This window comes from Neopelma chrysocephalum, unplaced genomic scaffold (genome assembly GCF_003984885.1).
Source record: "Neopelma chrysocephalum unplaced genomic scaffold, ASM398488v2 Primary Assembly neopelma1_145, whole genome shotgun sequence".
NCBI classification, from domain to species: domain Eukaryota; kingdom Metazoa; phylum Chordata; class Aves; order Passeriformes; family Pipridae; genus Neopelma; species Neopelma chrysocephalum.
Genome location: NW_020897807.1, coordinates 112193 through 133674, shown reverse-complemented (window position 1 = coordinate 133674; position 21482 = coordinate 112193). Strand labels below are relative to the sequence as shown.

The 21482-nt window shown below is 55.0% G+C and overlaps 1 protein-coding gene across 1 annotated transcript in view; it reads left to right on the top strand.

The window, feature by feature from the left end:
- Nucleotides 1-870: 870 nt before the first annotated feature.
- The window catches only part of LOC113975820 (SH3 and multiple ankyrin repeat domains protein 3-like), a gene marked incomplete at its 3' end in the record, with an annotated part of 75489 nt that continues 54877 nt past the window's right edge, over nucleotides 871-21482 (top strand). The window contains exon 1 of the mRNA XM_027700295.1: nucleotides 871-1122. Coding sequence (XP_027556096.1) covers nucleotides 871-1122 — 252 coding nt within the window. The remainder of the gene's footprint in view (nucleotides 1123-21482) is intronic.

Genomic DNA, 21482 nt, shown 5'->3' with positions numbered 1-21482 from the left:
CCTGGGGGGATGATCCCTTCTGGGTGGGTTCTGCGGGGTCCCTGTGGGGATGCCCAAGTGCAGAGTGGGGATCTGCTTTCAGGCTCCTCCCAGGGAATGGTCACTCCTGGGGCGTGATCCCTGCTGGGGGAGAGTTGTGGGGTCCCTGTGGGGATGCCCATGTGCACCACGGGGGTCTCCAGCCAGGGGTCCCCTCCCGGGGTGTCACTCCCGGGATGCCTGTGTGGGGGTCCCCTCCTGAGGGATGGTCCCTGCCGGGGGTTTTCATGGGGTCCCTGTGGGGATGCCCACGTGCAGAGTGGGGGTTTGCTCCCAGTTTCTCCTGGGGAACGGTCCCTGCCGGGGGTTTCCGTGGGGTCCCTGTGGGGCTCTGCTTTCGGGCTCCTCCCGGGGAACGATCACTACTGGGGGATAATTAATCCCTGCTGGGGGAGGGTTGTGGGGTCCCCGTGGGGATGCCCTTGTGCACCACGTGGGTCTCCAGCCAGGGGTCCCCTCCCGGGGTGTCACTCCTGGGGGTCCCCTCCTGAGGGATGGTCCCTGCTGGGGGCTTCCGTGGGGTCCCTGTGGGGCTCTGCTTTCGGGCTCCTCCCGGGGAACGATCACTACTGGGGGATAATCCCTGCTGGGGGAGGGTTGTGGGGTCCCCGTGGGGATGCCCACGTGCACCACGGGGGTCTCCAGCCGGGGGGGTCCCCTCCCGGGACGCCCCTGCCTGGGTACCCCTGGGGGGGGAGGGTGTCCCAGCCTGGGATGCCCTCGGGGTGACAACGTGTCCTTGCCCCCGCAGGGCCCCCGGGCGGGCTGTGAGCTCGGCCGGCGGTGGCGGTGGCGGTGCGGGTGCCGGCCGCCCGCCGCGCCGCACGGAGCATGCCTCTGAGCCCCGCCGGCAGCCAGCATGAGAGCCCGGACTCGCCGCCGCCGGAGCCGCTGCCGGAGCGCCAGCCCCGCGCCGCCGCCGCCGGGGAGCCGAGCGCCGGCCTGCGGGAGGAGACGCGGCTCGACCCGGCCCGGGGCCCCGCCGGGCCCCGCTCCCCCAAGCTGGCGGCCCCGGCGCGCATGGAGGAGCCCGCGCCCGGCGCCATCGTCGTCCGCATCGGCATCCCCGACCTGCAGCAGACGGTGAGTGCCCGACCGGCCGCGACCCGCACCTTGATGCGCATCCCCGGCGCTCCCCACCCGCTCCTCCGGACCGCACCTTGATGCGCATCCCCGGCGCTGCCGACCCCTCTCCCCGACCCCGCATCCCGAGCGGTGCCGACCCGCTCCCCGACCCGCATCCCGAGCGCTCCCGACTCGCTCCCCGACCCGCATCCCGAGCGGTGCCGGCCCCGCTCTGCCACGGCTCCCGTCCCGGCACCACCCGGCAAACTTCGCACCGCCGCGGGCGAGGGGCGACCGGCCACGGGCCCGCCCGGCAGGACGGGTCCCCATTGCCCCGCTCCCCCGTGCCGCTTCCCCGCTGTCCCGCTCTGCGCTGCCCCCGTCCCTGGTGCCCCCTTTGCGCTGCCCCGGCTCCCCACTGCCCCACTCCCCAGTGCCCCTTCCCCATTGCCCCGCTCGCCGTTACCCCTGTCCCCGGTGTCCCCATCCCCGGTGCCCCCGGTGTCCCCCTCCCGTTCCCCGCAGAGCCCGGCGCGGGCAGCGCTGCCTCCCCGGGGGGCTCCGGGGCCCCGGTGCGGCCGCAGCGCGGGGCCGGGACCGGGCTGTGTCCCGCTTCCAGGGGGAGCCAGCGGGGCTGGGAACGGGGAGCGGGTGCGGCGCAGGAGGCTCCAGCACCCAGCCTGGTGCCGGTACCAGAACCGCACCGGGATCGGCTCCAGCAGCAGCTGGGCCGGGCTGCGGGAGCTCGGGAGCCACAGCGCCGGGTTCTGACGGTGGCCCGTGTGCGCGGGGCTGTGCCCGATGCCGTGGCTGCGGTGGTCCGTGGTTGGGTGTGGTGGGTGCTGGGTGCTCCGCTGTGCCGGAGGGTGGCACGGCGAGGTGCGATGTGCCGCGTCGTGGTGCCCGTGACACAGGTGGGACGCGCTGGTGTGACCTCCCAGGGGCACGGGTGTGACCCAGGAGGGGGGCACAGGCTTTGTGAGGTGTTGGCCAGGGTGGCACGTGTGCCACAGGGCGGCAGGATGGGTGGTCAGCGGGGGTCTGGCAGAGCGCAGGGATCCCCCCCCGGAGACTGGGGGTCACCTGGCTTTGGGCGCTTTGTGGGGTGTAAGAGCTTGGAAACAGCCTGGTCAGTGCAGGGGAGGGTTGGGCTGAAGGGCTGCGGTGACGGTGGCCCTAATGAAGAGCCCTCATTAGAGGGGTACTGGGGCTGTGGCTTGGGGCCGGGTGGGCTGCGGGGCACAGGGAACCTGTGCTCCGGGACGAGGCATTGCGGGCAGGAGAGGGGGAGCCCCTTTGGGATGAGGGGAGGAAGATGAGGCGACAGACTTGGGGCGAGCAGAGCGTTGCTGGGGGTGGAGGGGACTAAGGGGGGGTGAAAACTCTCCTTTTTGTGGGAAAGAGCTCTCTTTTGGGGCCAGGCGTGGGGGTCCTGAGGAAGGGGTGGCGGCGGGGGACAGAGGGCTCGCTGGAGGTCAGCGATGTTGGGGCTGAGGGCCAAGCCTTGGGGCCGAGGTGCTGCTCGCAGGCATGGCTCTGCAGGCTGAGCTGCCGGCGCCGGGGAGCGGCAGAGACAGGCGAGGCAGCGCTGCCGCTGCTGTCGAAGAATCGGACAGACAGCGCTGCTCTAGCGGGGACTGACCTTGTGCCGCAGGAAGGGCTTTACCTCCGCTCGCTCCCCCCCCCCCAGTCCCTGCTGGGGTTGTGAACGGGGGGCCCTGAGCGCTGGGTTAGCCCAGCACATCAGCTCCTCCTCTGCCACCCTGAGCTGGTGCTCCGAGGGGTCTCATCCTGCTCCAGTCCTCACCCCCGATCCCGCAGCGCGGGGGTCCGAGGGCTGTCGGGGAGGGCTCTGCCCGCGGCCCTGGTGTCCCTGTCTCTGCTGTTCCCGGGGCGCTGCCCCGCGCCTCCCTTCCCTGCCTGGCTTTGTTTTTTGGGAGTGTGCGTGGGCAGCGGAGGAAGCAGCGGTGGCTCCTTTTCCCCTGGAGAGCGGCAGTCGGGCTGGGAGCACGTTGTCACCTTCCCCCCCTCCCCACGACTCCTCTCTCTTAAGGGTCTTTTCCAACCTAAGGACTATCCCCAGAGCCAGAGCCGACGCCTCTCAGCTTTGCCAGACCGAAGATCCCCCGAGGCAGCGGAGGGAATGGGGCACTTGAGGCAAAGCTGAGCGTCTTTGCATGTGAACAGCAGGAATTTCCCTCCCACACCTCCTTTCTCCAGCGGTGCAACCTCCGTGGACTGGGGGTGGGAGCTGCTGGGAAGACTGGGGGGGTCTCAGCGGGCTGTCCGGGCTGGGGGTGTCCTTCCTCTCCCCCCAGCCGGTGGATTTGGGGATAGGAAGCCCTGTGGGTGCTGTGGGAAGCTCTGGGGCCGGGGGAGCGCTGTGGATGCTGGCAGGGGTCCCACTTAAATACAGGGAGGTTGGAAAAAACCCAGCTGGCTTAACAGCCTCCCACAGCCCTGAGAGCTGTGGTGCCCTGTGACAGGCCCCAAACTCCCCTCAGCTCCCCTGCACCATCCCTGTGCACCATTTCCCTGCTCCAGGCACTCCCAGTGCTCATTCCTCATGCCATGAGCAGCCAGGCTTGGTCCCTGTCTGCAGGGTGGCATCCAGGCAGGTGGGGCCTGACCAGTGTGAAAAAGGAGCCCTTGAGCCCATCCTGGCTCCTCCATGAGGAGCTCTGGGATGTGTTGGAGGATGTTTGCTGTGTTTTGGAGCAGCTCACAGGACAGATGCTCTGGAGCTGTGTGTGTTCCCTGCCTCTTCTTCTCCTCTTACAACACACAGGGCCCTTGATCTCACCTACCCGGAGAGCAGGGAGGATCCTAAACCTCTTCCCTGCTCCAGCAGGACCGTGTGGTTCCAGCGAGGGGTTGGTGTGCTGAGCACCAGCACTTGCCTGTACCTGCCTTCCACAGATGCCTCTGGAGCTCTGGATCTGGCCCTGTATCCCCCTCCCTCTGGATCTCTGGATCTGGACCTATATCCCCCTCCCTCCAGTGCCTCTGGAGCTCTGGATCTGGACCTATATCCCCCTCCCTCCGGATCTCTGGATCTGGCCCTGTATCCCCCTCCCTCAGATGCCTCTGGAGCTCTGGATCTGGCCCTGTATCCCCCTCCCTCCAGTGTCTCTGGAGCTCTGGATCTGGACCTATATCCCCCTCCCTCCGGATCTCTGGATCTGGACCTGTATCCCCCTCCCTCAGGTGCCTCTGGATCTGTGGCTGATCTCTCATGAACTTTCCCATAGCAAACTCTTCTTGAAGGTGGGAATTCTCTTTTGGGATTTTCAGGCCCAGGGTGGACAGGCAGCTTTTCAGTACAAGTCAGACTCGGTTTGATGCCAGAGATCAGGACTTCAGCTGGGCAAAGTTCAGTTTATTAAGTTCACATCTTCTGTCAGGAGCCTCCAGGTGGGATTTTAGCCTGTGAAGCAGCCGACTGACTTTTCAAGTGAAGTTTCCCAGCTCTCTTGGAGTCGTCTCCAAACCTCTTTTAGGTTCCTTTACAACTCTCTACCACTGTGTTTATTCATCCCAAGGCCTTTGAATTCACTGGTAATGGTTTCCTTTGTTAGGAGCAAATCTCCACCCAGGCTATGAGCTTGTCTCTAGGGGGGGAAAAAGAAGGCTGTCTCCTCTAGCACATCCCTGTTTGTATTTGCACTTTTAGATTAAATAATCCGAGCCACCTGCACCTAATCCAAGCTCAGGGGAGAGGTTAAACTGCCCACACCTGATGCCCAGCATCCTGATTAAATGCCACCTGGGGTATTTATACCAGAGTGCTGAGTGCCAGAGCTCTTTGCTGCTGGTCAGAGCTGCCTCGGGGAGCTGCAGTTTCCAAAACCTACAGAAGTGGTCACGGCCCCAAGCCTGCCAGAATTCCAGAAATGTTTGGACGATGCTCTCAGGTACAGGGGGGATTTTTGGGGGTTGTTCTGTGTGGAGCCAGGAGTCAGACTTTGTGAACCCTTCCAGCTCGGGGTGTTCTGTGATTCCGTGGGTATGGAATGTCCTGGTGTTGTGGGAGATGGGCAGTGCTTGGCACAGTGCTGGCACACGCTGCTTTGGTGCCAGTCACTAGGAGAATCCTCTGCCCTGCATTGGTCCTGGAGGGTGATTCCACTACTTGGATATTTTTCACGGAGCCCCAAAATTTTCTGTCCCCTGTTCCCTCTGCGTGTGGCAGCTGAGGCACCCGAGGCAAATATTTAGGGAAAGGAAGGTACCACGAGACGGGTACATCTTGTTGCTTCAGTTTTGGGCCCCTTCCTCTGGGCCTGCCCAATTTCCTGGGGGGGTCCACAGCGGTGGGACCCCCCAACTCCTGCTCTTCCCACCTGGACTGTGGGTGCTGTGCTCCTGCAAGCAGGTTTTTTGGGGAGTGGTGGGTGCAGAGAGAGGGTGGCTGCTCCTTGGGAGCCTTGGGGTGGAGTTGGGACAGGTCAGGTGGCACAACTGGAGGAGAAAGGACAGTGGGAATGCCGGGAATGTGGGCTCTGCTCCTCGCCTGTGCCTAGAGGGAGCTGCTGCCTCTCCTGCACCCGTTTGGGTGCAGCTGTGGTGGTTTTAGGGCAGATCATTGGTCCCTGAACCAGCAGGATCAGAGTCACAGGGGGTTTGGGCAGGGTTTGGTCTCCTCTGCAAAAGGAGTGATGTTGAAGCGTGGCCTGTGGGATGTGTTGCAGCTGGGAATGCTTAAGGATCCTCATCCTCTGGAAGGATGCCCTGTGGTGCCCAAATAGGGGGTCTGGCATGTCTTTCCTGTGCTGGCATCTGTCCCATGGGAGGGCTCCTCCTCAGCACGTGGATTTGGGGGTGTGTTTGGACCAGTGAGGGGTCCAAGGACTTGGAGATGTGGGACCACCCCGCTCTGTGAGAGGCTGTTCGAGGTCTCCACTGAGCCCAGAGCCTCCTTTCCTGTGGGGTGGAGTTTTCCTTTCCCTCTGTGGCTGCAGAAAAGGCTCAGGTTAATATTCTGGCTTGTTATCTCCTTAATGCAAATGAAACAAGGGCCCAAGAACCAGCACACAAAGCGTTGATTCTTCTGTTCAGCCGAGGGAAGCGAAGAAATAAATTCTCCTATTGTGAAAGAAATAGGCAGAGTTTTTCCTGAACTTCTGTTGGTGCTAACAGATGATGTGGGTTTGATTTGAATTCCATGTGCCACAAGCCCATGAGCGGCACAGGCAGAGGTGCTGAGCTGTTGGAACAAATTGATAAGGAAAGGGTGGAATGAAACTATTCTGAATGTTGGTTGTGGGTTAAGAATCCAACAGTAAAAATCCCAGTTGAAATCTGCTGGTATATATATGTGCCTTAGAGAAATTGCTGTCCCAAATCCATGTTGATCCTGGGGTGGCTTCAGGTTCTGGCCCAACAGGAGAGGCTTCCTGGGGCTGTGGGGGCAGCAGGGCTGGGGTAGGTGACGTGCAGGTTTTGGGTGGATCTGCCCCATGTGTTGTGTTACGAGTCATGGAGTCATGGAATGGTTTGGGTGGGAAGGGACTTTGAAGAAAATTCCACCAGCCCAGGTTGCTCCAAGCCCTGTCCAGCCTGGCCTTGGGCAATTCCAGGGATCCAAGGGCAGCCACAGCTGCTCTGGGCTGTTCCAGGGAACAGGTTTCAGTCCATACAGGGAAGGGCTGAGCTGCTCAGGATCCCTCCTCGCCGGCAGCTGGAATAGGAGAGGCTGTGTTGGATCAAAGGAGGAGGAAGGATCTCCTGGCCAGTGGTGGGGTCTGGGAGCAGTGGTGTGTGCTGGGGGGATGAAGGGCTGTGGGTGCTGAGCCCCCCAGGGCAGAGCCAGCACATTCCATGTCCAGCAGTGCCACTCTCCTCTCTGGCTCCAGGGATCATCTCCTTCAGGATCCAACACTGGCTGGTGAATCCTGGAGGCTCCAGCTGCCCTCCAGAGCACTTTGGGGCTGGTTTTTGGGAGTTCTCCTGCTCCATGGGCAGGGTGAGGTGTGTGCTGGGACTGGGCAGGGGGGCTGCAGCCCAGGCTCTGGCACTGTCCTGTTTCTTGCCCTCCTGTGCCAGGGAAGCCGTGGGGCAGGAGCTGGATCCCAGTGCAAGCCTCTGGCACTGTCCTGCTCCCTGCTTGGCTGTGCCAGGGATTTTGTGGTGGTGGAGCTCCACGTGCCTGCTGGCAGTGCTGTGCTGGTGTTCCACCCCGTGGCTTGTTCTGCACGGCAGGGAATGGATTTGCTTTGATAGCCTGGGCTTTGTAGGCTCCCAGGACAGCAATTTATTTGGAGCTTGATAACCTGGAGCCTCCCTCCTCCCTATCCTGGGAGCTGCTGGTCCACACCAGTGCTGGCCCCTGCATGGGGAAGGTGTGTTAGCTTGGGCAGAGAGAGGAGGAGATGGATGCACAGGGGCCTGAGGCTCCTTTGGGTGCTGGTGGAGCTTCTCTGCCTCCCCCACCTGCTCCTGCATCCATCCCACAGCTGCTGATCCTTTGGGAAGAGCCAGTGCAGCCCAGCCTTTGGCTGCGTGTTGCTCTGTGGGAGGGGGTGGTGGAGACCCAGGATAAAATTATCCAAACCACCCACAGGGTTTGAGCTGGTAGCCTAATTTTTAAGGAGGCAGGAACATGCCCAAGCTTTAAGGTTTGTTTCTCTGGAATATAGTTATGGATTTTTTTGGGGTCTGTCATTAAACCACATTTGAGAGCTGATTCCCGAAGTTGTGGGGCGGGAGCGCTTTGGAAACGAGTCACAAGGTGGTAGGAAAAGGTGGCAAATCCAGAAATTATCCAAGGAGAGTGCAAAAGTTGTCCTCTCTGCCTGCAGCACTGGAGTCCTACGAGTTGTCTGACCAAGCCTTGGGATGCATCCCATGGGAAAGGGCTTTCTGCAGCAGCCCTTTCCACGTGGCCACTTGCCCGCCGCGGTTGTAATTAGGGAGCAGGTTTTCCATTTACTTTTTTTCTGCTGGAAGCAGGAAAAACTTGTTCCCGAGGAATCACAGCTCAGCACATCGCATGAAAAATGTATATGTGGAGAGATAAGAGGCTCTTGCCTGAGTGGTGCTCAGGAAGCTGCCAAACTATCAGAGAAGCCGGAGCTTATCGGAACAGCTCGGAAAGATCTGGAGGAGCGGGGATGTGCAGCTGGGGATGCTTCCTCCCAGAGCTTTCCAGAGGTTTTTCTTCCCCGTTGTGCGCTGGCAACTCTTTGTTTTGCCCTTTAAATGGTGTTAAAGCCACGCTGAGGAGCTGCTGGAGGTTAAAATAACATCCCTGTTGGATTTAACCGGCAGCAGCTCCCGGTGGTGGATGGGAGCCCTGGGAGGCGACCGCCCAGGGGAGGCTGAGGGGGTTGTCCAGCTGAATTCCAGGTGTTTTCCCTGTGTTGTGGGCTCCTGGCAGCACGGGGTGTGCCTGCTATTTAAATACACCCACCCACACCCCAATTCTGTGGTGAAGTGGGAATAGGCAGCTCAGCCATCCTGTCCTTGCATTTTGTCTTCTCCAAGGTGATTTCTAACTGGGGGCATTCCCAGTTTTCCTCTTGCTTTGCCACAGAGGTCTGTCCCCAAGCTCTGAGGAGGAGACCACGGTCCTGAGGCCACGTGGGAACGCTGCTGGTTGTGGCTTCCTCCAGGAGGATGAAGAGAAGGTGCCAACTCATGCAGGCACTGCTCCCTGTGCCCGGAGAGGGACGGGAGCACATGGGAAAAGGGAGGGATGAGGATCCTAAAAATTCCCTTTTCTGTGCCCAGCTATGTCAGCACTGAGGGGGGGAAGAAAAAAAGAAAATCAGGAGAACTTTATTGCTGCAAAGGGAAAATCTGGAGGTCGGGAATCGACCTGCGGAATGGCCTAAACCTGTGCCAAAAACTTTGATCCTTGGCCAAAGCATCTGCTTTCCACTGCAGCAAAAAATCTTTAGCTGTCGATGGTTGCATTGGATTTTTCGCCCCTTTTAGGGGAGAATCAAACCACTTATGCACAGGCTTTGAGATGCTTTTTGATTAGAGAGCTGCACATTGTTTTTCCATCCCCTCCCGGCTCAGACGGATCACTCGCCGTGAATGAGGCAGCTGCTCCGCTTTTTTTCCCCCCTTTCCTCATTCCCTGTGCAGCTCCATGGCTGGGAGCTGCTGCATGCGGCACCGAGCACGAATATTTTAAAGTCCTTTTGTGGCTTTTTTTTTTTTTTGTGTGCCCATTTTCCTAAATCAGCTGTTTGAATGCTGTCGGCACCCAGGTGGTGGGATCCGGAGGGGAGCGGGTTTGGAGTCTCCCTGTAACCAACCACTCGGTGCAAATCAGAGGAGTGATCCCAAAGAATCCCCTGGTTAAAGGAGTTCAGGGACTAACTTAGCTTTTAGCCATGAATCCCGGGATCCCTGAGGTTGGAAAAGCCCTCCCAGCCCATGGATCCCCCCTGTGCCCCATCCCCACCTTGTCCCCCAGCCCAGAGCACTGAGTGCCACGGCCAGGCCTTCCTGGGACACCTCCAGGGATGGGCACTCCAAACCTCCCTGGGCAGCCCCTGCCAAGGCCTCACCACCCTTTCCAGCAACAAATTCCTCCTCAGCCCCAACCTGAGAGAGCCACCAGCTCTGAGATCTTGAGGGCCACAAAGAAACAATTAACTGAAATAATTATCTATAAAAGTCCCTGTTATGTCTGTTGCTGGTGGGTGCAGGAGGTATTTTGGTTGCTCACACGTGGCCTATGAATCCAGCACGGGTAGTTTAGACTAGTTTTCTTTAATTTTTTTTTAGCACCGAGAAAGATTTTTAACATGCTAAATGAACATATTTTAATGCCAATTTTATCTTAGCCCACTTTGGCTTAAATCACAAGTCAAAAACTACTCATCCCCTCATTAAGTACAAAATGTGCTCTTCCCTAAAATATTCGGGCAAAATTAAAAGATTGAATTTATATTTTACATTATAATTGCTTCAATAGATGCGTCCAGTCCCGGCGTACGTACTCGGGGAAAAGCACTTTTGGTTGTGAAGTCTATTAAATTGCAAATTAATCTAATGCGATGGTTATGAATTGATCCGACTGGGGCCTTTTCTTTAGGAAAATAGCTCCGGCCCCGAGCAATGCAAAAACAACCCCCGGCCCGGTGATTTGCATCCGAATTTTTTTCCGCCGGCTGATTTCTGGTGGTTAAAATCGGTGATCGCTTTGACTTCAATCAAACCCGCTTGGCTTTATTGTTCCCGGGCTGTGCCCGGAGCGGGTGAGCTCCGGGTCACTGCGCTGGGTCCCCATTGTTTTGGGGGCTGGCAGGTTCAGCCGAGGCATCCTTTGGGACGCGCTGGGTGAAGTGTTTAATGAGTTGTTTTGAATAAGTGGGGTTGATTTGCATAAAACTGCTCAAACTCGGTTTGAAGAAGGCCACTTATGTATGTGGGGGGGGTGGTGGAGCTGAGGGTGCTCCGGGCTTCCTCTGGTTTAGGGCTGGAAAAGGAAGGGCAGGACGCTCTGGGGGGTGGGATTTGCCTAATTCTGGAGCAGTCGGGAGCCGAGGGACCTTCCTTGGGGCTTCTGTGACAGCCCAGAGGAGCTTGTGGGACCTGGCGACCGGCTCAGGTGGCTCAGAGCCCGCCTTAAAATCACAGAATTAGCTGGGTTGGAAGGGACCTCCGAGATCATCCAGCCCAACCCTTGATCCAACCCTGCCGTGGTTCCCAGCCCATGGCACTGATGCCACATCCAGTCTGTCCTTAAACACCTCCAGGGATAGAGAATCCACCCCCTCCCTGGGCAGCCCATTCCAATGGCTGAGCACCCTCTCTGCAAAGAATTTCCTCCTAATATCCAACCTAAACCTCCCCTGGCACAGCCTCGCTCTCCTGTTAGTTGTTTCCTCGTGGAATTGCTCCGACAAGGCTCGAAGGTGGCCCTGACTGATGAGATCCGTGTCACCATCGTGTACATGGATGTGTTTGAGGGTTGCACCTTTTCCCTCTGCTCTGGAGGGTCCCTGGCACTGCCAGCACGGTGCCCTGGGCAGTCCTGCGCTGTGGGTCGGTGCCGAGCGTTTCCAGCCGTCCTGGCACCTCCTTTTGTCGTGTTTTGCCGGGACAGGGTTGAAATGATTGTTGGAGATGAGAATTCACGTCTTATCTCTCCTGTGTCTTATCTCTCTTGTCTCCCGGAGCGCTTGGCTGTAAAGTGGGTGTTAAGATCCCATCACTGAGAGGTGCCTCTGCCCCAATTAAGGTGCAAATGAGACCATGTGCCGAAGTCAATAGTATGGATTTTATTTAAGATTGAATGCGAGGTGGGGATAGAAAGAAACAGAAAAGAGGGGGAAGAAGAGAGAGATCAAGCAGAAGATCGTCACCACCCACGAATCCAGCGGCATCCCGTTGGTCCCTCACCCTGGGTTTGGTGGCGGTGGGGAGTCCCGAGGTCGTTCAAAATTTTTCACTATTTATACGTTTTTAGCAAACAATGGAATTAACGCTCCTTGGCTACACAGTTCTCATTGGTTAAATGATTCCCTCGCTTCTAATGCTAATTAGATCCGTGCTCAGTCTTTCTCTTTGAGTCGGAGGGTTGTGAGTTGGGGGGATGTGTCACCCGGGACGTGCTGACCAGACCTCGCCCCCCCCGGGCCTGGAGTCAGCACCGTCCCGCGACTCCATCCCGTCCTTCTCTCCCGGCAAAGTCCTCCCGTGGCCTCGGCGGCCTTGGGGATGGACAGATGTGCTCTGTGGGTCCTTAGGGTGGGTCAGGAGCAGCTTCCTCACCCTCCCGTGTTTGGAACGTGCCCTTTGTGTAGGTGTCGAGAGCAGCGTTGAGCCCCATCAGCGCCAGAGCTGCGGTGAGGAGTCACAATTCCTCCTGGGAGACAGTGATTGGTAGAAGTTTTAAGAGGTGGAGACACGAGAAAGAAGAGTTTTCACCTGTGATGACCACACAGCTGAGCAGAGTGTGGGAAATATCCCTCTTTTTAAGTTTAGAAGGACGGCATAAACTCAGGGAAGAAAAGAAACAAGGAAGAATTTATTCAGTGCTCCGGGTCTTTCACCAAATTACCAGGGAAAAAACCCTTTGGGTTTAAATCTTATACATTTTATATTTTCACAGAATCCCACCCTTTTCCAGATAAGTTTAATATATTCATTTTTGCCTAAAAAGGTTTCTTTTCTCTGAAAAGGGGCTTTCCCTTCTTTCCAATTGGCCGCTGGACATCCTCAAAATGTCAAAAATGATGGATCTTCCTTTGTTCTTAGCCCGAAGAGAGAAGAGAAACCCCCCTGTGTACAAAATCTCTCACGTGGGCCCCGAAATATTTTTAATTTTTAGGAATTTTTATATTTCCCTTATCCAACTGAAAAAGTCCCTGATACCCAGTCCCAGTCTGGGACTTGGATATCTTACAACTTCAGGAAAACCATATTTTTATTTCTCATAAGAGTGTTTATCTCATCAAACATGGGTCGTGCTTTTGCTTCCCTGACTCCTGAGCTGGGATGGGTGTCAGGGATGGGCTTGGCTTAGGATTGGGCTCTGCCCAGTTGGCTGCACGGACCAAAGAGGAAATTTTCCTTGCTGTGTTGGCTTTTTCTACTTAAAAAGAGAAAACTTGAAGTCTCCACTGCCAGAGTGTCCAGCTGCTAAACTTTTCTCCATCCCAGCAGCCAACTTTTGGGGTGAAAAGTGTCAGAGGTGCCACCACAACCACGGGGGTGGATGTGACACGAGGAACCTGGTGGGGTTGGGGTCCAACAGAGGGTGGATTTCACTGATCCTTGGAGGGAAAGCACTTGAAAAATGTGCTGCCTCGTGCCCTGTGTGTGGTGAGGAGCTTGTGAGCAGACCCAAACTTGGGTTTGCACTTAGTTTTTTGGGAAGAAGACACGAGGGCAGCCCTCCCTCTCTTTCCTTGTGCTTAGAGGGCAAAGTGAACATAATTGAGCCATAATTCACAGTTACTGGAAAGAAAGCACAGGCCCCAGTATGAGAAGTGGTATTGGAGCTTTATATTACAGCTCTCTCCAGTGGGAGATTATTTTTATTAAAATCGGGGTTGGTGGAAAATTCTGAGATGAGCTTCATTTTTTTTAATGTTTGCTTCTCTGTGGATCAGCCCAAAAAGAGGCCCCCTGCAGTCTCCAGCTGCCAAGGCATTGCCATCCCAGTGCCTGGCACCGCTGGCACACGACTCCTGATGTGCTGAAGGTGCCCGGATAGGAAATGTCTGGTGAAAAAACCCCACATAAGTGATTGGAAGTTTGCAGCAAAAATGAACAGTTCTGCAGGGTCACTTCTTCACAGAACCTCTGTCAGGTGTTTTTGTGTGTGAGGACAGATCTGGAAGTGGAAGGAGAGGAAGAGCCTCTGCCTGTAGGGATTTGTTGGAACTAAGTGATCTTTAGGGTTCCTTCCAGCCCAAATCATTCTGTGGTTCTGTGTGCTGTGGGAATAACATCTCCTGTACATACAGGGGTGGTGATTCCACCTGGGCAGCTGTGCCAGGGCTGGACAACTCTTTCTGTGAAGAAATTTTCCCATTATCCAACCTGACCCTCCCCTGGCGCAGCTTGAGGCCGTTTCCCCTTGGCCTGTCCCTTGTTCCCTGGGAGCAGAGCCCGACCCCCCCCGGCTCCCCCCTCCTGTCAGGGACTTGCAGAGCCACAAGGTCCCCCCTGAGCCTCCTTTGCTCCAGGATGAGCCCCCCCAGCTCCCTCAACCCCTTCTGCTGCTCCAGACCCTTCCCTGTACATCCTCATCCCGTTGACCTTGTCCCATTGATCCAGCATGTCCAGATCCCTCTGCAGAGCCTCCTGTGGCTGCCACGTGCTCTGGCCTGGCTGGGGCTCCTGCCTGCTCATGTGGTGCCTTCAGGGACCTCGGGAGTGCCCCTGGATTTTTAAATTACCTCTGGGAAGTTTCCTGCTGTGCCTCTGCGCCGTTCCTGTGCTCGTGGCTTGGTGGTGACTGTTGCTGAGTGTCGTGGTTTGAGAGCCCCAAAATCCAATTCCCCAGTTCTAGCCCCCCTCCAACATCTCAACCCAGTGTGGGATGGGTTTTCCAGACACCACACGAGACTCAGAATGGGGGGAAAGGGATATATTACAATACACTGTACAGATAAATACTATAGTACACTACATACACAATCTCAACTATCTCTACCATGACATACAATGGATCCAATCTCTTCTCCCTTCCAAATAAAAGTCCAGGAGGGAAGAAGGATCTGATCTGCTGATGGATCACTGCTGGTTTGTCTTGAGTGCTGGGGGTTGTTCCTGCTGGATCAGCTCTGCAATCCCACCCGACTGGAAATGCTGCACTGGAGCATCTCTTTTGTGAGGAGAAGCTGAGGGAGTTGGGGCTGTTCAGCCTCGAGGGGAGACACTGAGAGGGGACCCTCATCCCTGTGTGTGTCAGGGGCTGCAGGGAGGGGGCAGAGGATGGCCCAGGCTCTGCTGGGGGGGCCCAGCAATGGCACAGGAGGAACGGGCAGGAACTGATGCCCAGGAAGTTCCCCCTGGACAGGAGGAAGAACTACTTGAGTGCTGTGTCCAGCTCTGGGCCCTGAGCTCAGGAAGGACATTGAGGTGCTGGAGCAGGTCCAGAGGAGAGCAACAAGGCTGGGGAAGGGACTGGAGCACAAGTCCTATGAGGAGAGGCTGAGGGAGCTGGGGCTGTTCAACCTGGAGAGGAGGAGGCTCAGGGGAGACCTCCTCACTCTCTGCAACTCCCTGACAGGAGGGGGGGAGCCAGGGGGGGTTGGTCTCTTTTCCCAGGCAACTCTCAGCAAGACAAGAGGGCTCAGGGTCTCAAATTGTGCCAGGGGAGGTTTAGGTTGGATATCAGGAAGAATTTCTTTCCAGAGAGGGTGCTCAGCCAATGGAATGGGCTGCCCAGGGAAGGGGTGGATTCTCCATCCCTGGAGGTTTTTAAGGTGAGACTGGATGTGGCATCAGTGCCATGGGCTGGGAACCACGGCGGGGTTGGATCAAGGGTTGGACTGGATGATCTCGGAGGTCCCTTCCAACCCAGCTGATTCTTGATTCTGTGATTCTATGATTCTTTGCTATGCAGTGACCCAGCCCTGAACAGGCTGCCCAGAGGACGTGGAATCTCCTCCCTGGGGATATTCCAGACCCCTCTGGACACAATCCTGTGCCGGGTGCTCCGGGATGGCCCCGCTGAAGCAGGGGGGAGTGGGACCAGATATGCCCCACTGTGGTTCCTTCCAGCCTGACCCACCCTGGGATCCTGTGCTTGTGCAGGTTCAGCCTCAGCTCCCCGAGTGCTGTTCCCCCCTCCCTCAGTGAGTTTTTTGGAGTTGTGCTGCTGGATTTGCAGGGTAACCTTTCATCAAGCACACGCCGTCGGGGCTCTTTGTTGCCCACGTCTCGCAGGGACTCGGAGCAAAACGTGCTGTTCCCTTTCAGACCACTGTTTTCTCAGGCAATGGGGAGGTGACTCATGATGTTTTCTCCGTGGGTTTTGCAGGAAAAGTGGGGCCTGTGAGTGCAGAGGGGGGCTGTCCACGGGCTCAGCCCAAACTCCCCTCCCCACCGTGCTATTCAGTGCGTACCCTGGCTCTAAATTGTGTTTTTGCTTTCCCCAGCACTCCTCAGCCTACAGTTAAGGGTTTGTGAATCATATGCCATAGAAATGAATGTCTACACGAGTGCTGGAGGAACATAATTGAAATTATTTCTTTCTTAGTGTCGTGCAGGGACAAAACGCAGGATGAGAAGTTAACAGAAAATGGATTTAAGAGGGAGGAATTTGGTTCAATGATGTGAAGTCGGTGAAGTGGGTTTAGTAAGGTGAAGTGCCGGGTCCTGCACTTGGAGAACAACCCCATGGAAAGCTCCAGGCTGGGGCAGAGGGGCTGGAAAGCTGGAAAAGGCCCTGGGGGTGCTGGTGGCAGGGGCTGGAGGTGATCCCAGCTGTGCCCAGGGGGGCAGGAGGCCAATGGCCCCGGGGCTGTGGCAGCCCCAGCGTGGGCACAGGGCAGGGATTGTCCCTGTGCTGGGACCTGGGGAGGCCCCCCTGGAATCCCGGGGGCAGTTCTGGGCCCCTCAGACAGGAGAGACCTGGAGGGGCTGGAGCGTGTGCAGGGAAGGGAAGGGAGCTGGGAAGGGTGTGGAGCAGCAGGAGGGGCTGAGGGAGCTGGGGGGGCTCATCCTGGAGCAAAGGAGGCTCAGGGGGGACCTTGTGGCTCTGCAAGTCCCTGACAGGAGGGGGGAGCCGGGGGGGGTCGGGCTCTGCTGCCAGGGAACAAGGGACAGGCCAAGGGGAAACGGCCTCAAGCTGGGCCAGGGGAGGGTGAGGTTGGGGCTGAGGAGGAATTTGTTGGTGGAAAGGGTGGTGAGGCCTTGGCAGGGGCTGCCCAGGGAGGTTTGGAGTGCCCATCCCTGGAGGTGTCCCAGGAAGGCCTGGCCGTGGCACTCAGTGCTCTGGGCTGGGGGACAAGGTGGGCATCGGTCAAACTGAGCATCAACGTGAAATCCCAGATTACAGGGCACAGGTTTGGGATATCTCTTGCATTTACATTTTTTCCCCCTTTCAGCTGCAGGAAGCCGAGTTTCCTGCCTGGCAGGAGCCCTCAGGTTACTCACTCGGAGCACTTTCCGACTCAGAGATCTTGATCTCCAATTTATACTCTTGGTTCCCAGATTAGTTTACGCGTCCGAAATTTCAAAGCTTGTCCTACCACCCACCCCTGGTTCTCTGTGGGGACCTGGTGGTGTGGGGACCACGCTTTCAGCTGCTTGTTTCTTTTGAAGAGGAGCCCAGAATGTTTAGGCATGTTTGAGATAAAAACATCTCTTTGATGTTGGAAATTCTCCTGCTTCATCTCCAGCCTGCTCCTTTCTTCTTTCAGAAAGTCAATGGAATTAGATCCATAAACTTATATTTGCAAACTACATAGTAGAAAGTTTCTGGTGTTGTTTTTTCAGCTTGGCTTTGGTTTGCCAGCAGTTTTTTGAATTCCTTTCATCCTTTTTGCTACTTTTCTGATACTGAAGTGTCCCAACATTATTGTGTCGTCTTTAACTCATTTACTTGAGTCGTGCCTTTTGCAATGTAGCCCCAAATCCGAGAACCAAATCAACTGAAAAATCCAGTAAACATCTTCCCAGCCTGACTTGTCACATTGGGACTTACCCCTCATCCCACATATCCCGAGAAAGCAGGTTATTATTTGCCTTTGTGAGATCACAACATGGTTTACTACTGTGTTCTCGTGCCACAGAATCCTGGAATCCTGGAATGGTTTGGGTGGGAAGGGACCTTAAAACCCACCCAGTGCCACCTCCTGCCATGGGCAGGGACACCTTCCACTAGTCCAGGTTGCTCCAACCTGGCCTTGGATGCTTCCAGGGATCCAGGGGCAGCCACAGCTTCTCTGGGCGACCTGTGCTGTCTGTACAAGGTTTTGTAAGGGAGTTTGTAGAGCTTGGTTTGGGTTCTGCAGAATGATCCACCTTCACCCTCCAGTAGTGTCTCCTCTGGGCACTTGCAGTGCTCCCCTGGGAGAGCCACGTCCCTCCCTGTGCGTGCAAAGCAGGGCCAGTGGGACAGAGTGGTTTAGAAAACCCAACAAAGCAGAAGGAGGTGGAAATGAGGAGCAAAACTGCTGCTTTCCTGCTCCTCGGGCTACCTTGGCATCCAGACCTGGGTGTGCACTGAGCAAGATTCCCTATCCCAGGCTGTAAGGGCTGGATCCCAGTCCTGGAGCCACTTAGGGGTCCTGTCAGCACAGTGGTGTCTCCTGGGGACGTTTTGCTCTGTGTATAGGGATGTTCCTTTCTCCTTATCTCGAGCAGGGCCCTCCCTGCCTTTGGAATAAAGGGACCCTGGTGCTTGGAATGCCCCTTGTGCCTGGGGGTGCCTTTGAGCCCTGGGAAACGATCTGTGAAACGTTTTGTTTGGAATCGTGGAATGACAGAAGGGTTTGGGTTGGAAGGGACCTTAAAAACCACTTCAGGGTCACCTTCACTAGACCAGGTCACTCCAAGCCCCGTCCAACCTGGCCTTGAATGTGATAACAACCCCTTAGAATTTAAGTAAAACATATTTTTCTTTCTATTTGTTAATGTTCAGACTCCTGCTGAAATCCTCCTTTTCCTTGATGAAAGCTCTGCACCTTCTCCTTAGAGTTTCACTGAACTCCGTTAAAATTATGAATTAATAAAATTTAGTTTCACTAAATTAATCCTTGTTGTATTTTTGCGTTAGACCAAAATGCAAAACTGATATATTGATGAGGCTTGAGCTGCCCCCAGAGGACCCTGAGCAGCTCTGGGCTCGCCCAGCTGGGTGTGGTGCCCCAAACAGTGCTGGTGGAGGGGATGGGGCTGTGCTGCCCTTCCTCCCGTGCCCGCTGTCTCCAGGGAACCACCAGCAGGAATTTCTTGCTGGAAAAAGGTGGTCAGGCCTTGGAAGGGGCTGCCCAGGGAGGTGGTGGAGTCCCCACCCCAAGGAAGGACTGGACGGGGCACTCGGTGCCCAGGTGGGGATCGGGCACAGGGTGGACTTGGAGGCTTTTCCAAGCTCAGTGACTCTGGAATTCTGTTCCCTGCGGGTGTTACCAGTGACTGGAACTAAGTGGAGTTTCTTCCCACTGCTGTTGCTTGTTTATGGAGGCACAGATTAATTTAGGGACCGGTGCTCCAGGGGAGGTTCTGAACCGGAGCTGGATGGGGGTCATTTCTCTCCCCTTCCCTGTGTGTTTTTCCACAACAATTCTTATTCTCTCCCCTCCCCACCCCCTGCTGCTGCTGGTAAATATATTTCTAATTTACTGTCTCGTGGAGGCCACTTGCAGAGTTTCTCTCCTCTGCTGAGCATTTGTGTGTGTGGGAAGTTTTACAAAACAGGAGTAATTTTTGCTGAGTCTCATCTCGCTGTCTAAAAACATTTAGTGGTGTAACTCACTGTAGTCTGTACTCAGTGCTGTGACATCCTGCTTATTTAGGATGCCAACTTTATTAGTGTAATCTTATTTCCTTTTAATATCATGGCTGTTTGATTGACCCTGGATGCCATCCCACCTCATTCCCCTATTTGACATTATTTATTGTTGCCACTAGATGTTTCCTCAGCCCTTGGCTGGTGTGATGGTGGCATAACCACGGCAATTTTGATTAATTAAAATCATGCAAATCGGATGTCATAAAGCAATATTAATGCTACTAAAACGTGGCATCTCATCCATTCCCACGGTCCAGTAATTTTACAGTTTTCCATAGAAATAAAAGTTCTGTCGGTCTGTTAAAATTCATGCTTTTCCCGAGGATCCCAGTTTGAATAAAACACTCCAGAACTACTTTTGGTTTACAGCTGGGTTTAGCCTCTGTATCTGTAATTGTGTCCTGACATTCACAGGTCATTGACATCGTTAAGGGCTTGGCTGATTAATTAAACAACCAGCTAAACGAAGAAAATCCTCCTCCCCTGCTCCTGATTGGCTCTCGGCGGGGCTGATCAATGAAATTCCTGCCTTTTCTTTTTTTAAACCCATCGCTTTCCAAAAATTGACTGTAACGAGCAGCAGGACCGAGGGAAGCCTCGAGGGGTGACCTGGGGAAAGACCGGGCTGCAGGAGGGACCTGTCGTTGAAAATTATGGATGTTTTGAGCCCTGGGAAACGATCTGTGAAAGGTTTTATTCAGAATCGTGGAATGACAGAACGGTTTGGGTTGGAAGGGACCTTAAAAACCACTTCATTCCACCCCCAGCCGAGGGCAGGGACACCTTCACTAGACCAGGTCGCTCCAAGCCCTGTCCAACCCGGCCTTGAATGTGATAACAAAACCCCTTAGAAATTAAGTAAAACATATTTTTCTTTCTATTTGTTAATGTTCAGACTCCTGCTGAAATCCTCCTTTTCCTTTCCCTCATGACGTTGATGAAAGCTCTGCACCTTCTCCTTAGAGTTTCATTGAACTCCGTTAAAATTATGAATTAATAAATTCAGTTTCACTAAATTAATCCTTGTTGTATTTTTGCATTAGACCAAAATGCGAAATTGATATATTGATGAGGCTTTTCACGGTTAATGACCACTTTTTCCCAGCCAAGGAGGTGTAATTTTTATGTGGTTTTTAGACCATTTTTAGTCCACCACATTTCCCCAGATTCTTATTTCACGGCCACATTCAATTCTTGTCTTTTCCCTCACTGGGTTGGCTTAGACTTTTTCCTACTTTTTGTGCTGTTTCAACTGAAATAATTGCATCCTGCCTCAGGATCTTTGTTTTCTGTGGGAAGCATGATACAAATTTCCATACAGCCCCAGAGGAACCTGCAGTATTCAAATGCAGCTCCTCACTCGCTAATAGAAGGAAAAATGCTAATTTTTTTAACCGGTTAAAATATGGAGGCAGCCAATATTGGCCCTCCTAATCCTATTTAACTCGCTATTAACTTTAGTTTGTTTGACAACTCGAAAGTCCTTTGTGTGGCAGAGTTTTTGCTGGGAACGTGGGGGAATTGTGAGCCTGTCCTGTGTGGAGCTGGAGGCTGTGGTTGCCTGGGAACAGCCAAGCCTTGGGATGGTGGTTGGGAGGCTGCCAAGGCTGCCTGTGTTGGACAAATACTGGCTGGATTGATCATCAGGGGAGTGGTTAATAAATTTATCAACATTGCCATGATTTTTTTTTTAAATTAAAAGCCAGTGAGTGGAGGAACAGCCTCTTCCAGTGGCTCTCTCTTGGGTGGCTGGATGAGGTCCTGCTTGTTGGGGAGGGTGTCTCCAGTTGTGTGAAGGCATCTGGAGCCCTGTCCATGACAACCCCATGTCTGAGGGTCAGTGACAGCAAGAATGGGGTCGTTCCAGCCCGAGAACCCCAACCATGGGATATGATCCCCTTTGAGCATCTCTGATTCAAAGAGAACAAGGAACAAAAACCGACTCAACAGCGACAAGTGTTGGGGAGGTTTCACTCCAGGATGGATCAGCGGGTGAGTGCTGAAGGAACTGATGGAAAAAAAAAAACAGAGCAGCGGGTAATTACTGAAGGAATTTGAAGTATGGAGTGGATGAGTAGGGAGTAATAATGTGTTTTTGCTCAAAGCACTTATTATATCAGGGAAAAGAGATTAGCGAGAAGGAGCTGTCGGGGCCGCCCTCAACGACATCCTCGGTGTCAACGTGGAGAGCTCCAGACCAATAAACTAATCCGTGGTGTAGCAGTTAATGGAGAGCAGGGAAATTTATCGGCTGGAAAACAATTTCTGGGGAGATTTAACCATTGCATTTTGAGGAGAGCAGGTGTGCCCATAACCATCGCGTTTTCGCAGGTCCACGGCTGTGCCTGACCTGTTTTAAGTCTTAATTAAAAGAGAGAGAGTGGATGTGAGAGATGGGATTTGCCAGAGAACTTGGGCTTCTGGAAGGGCTGTGGAAGGTGGA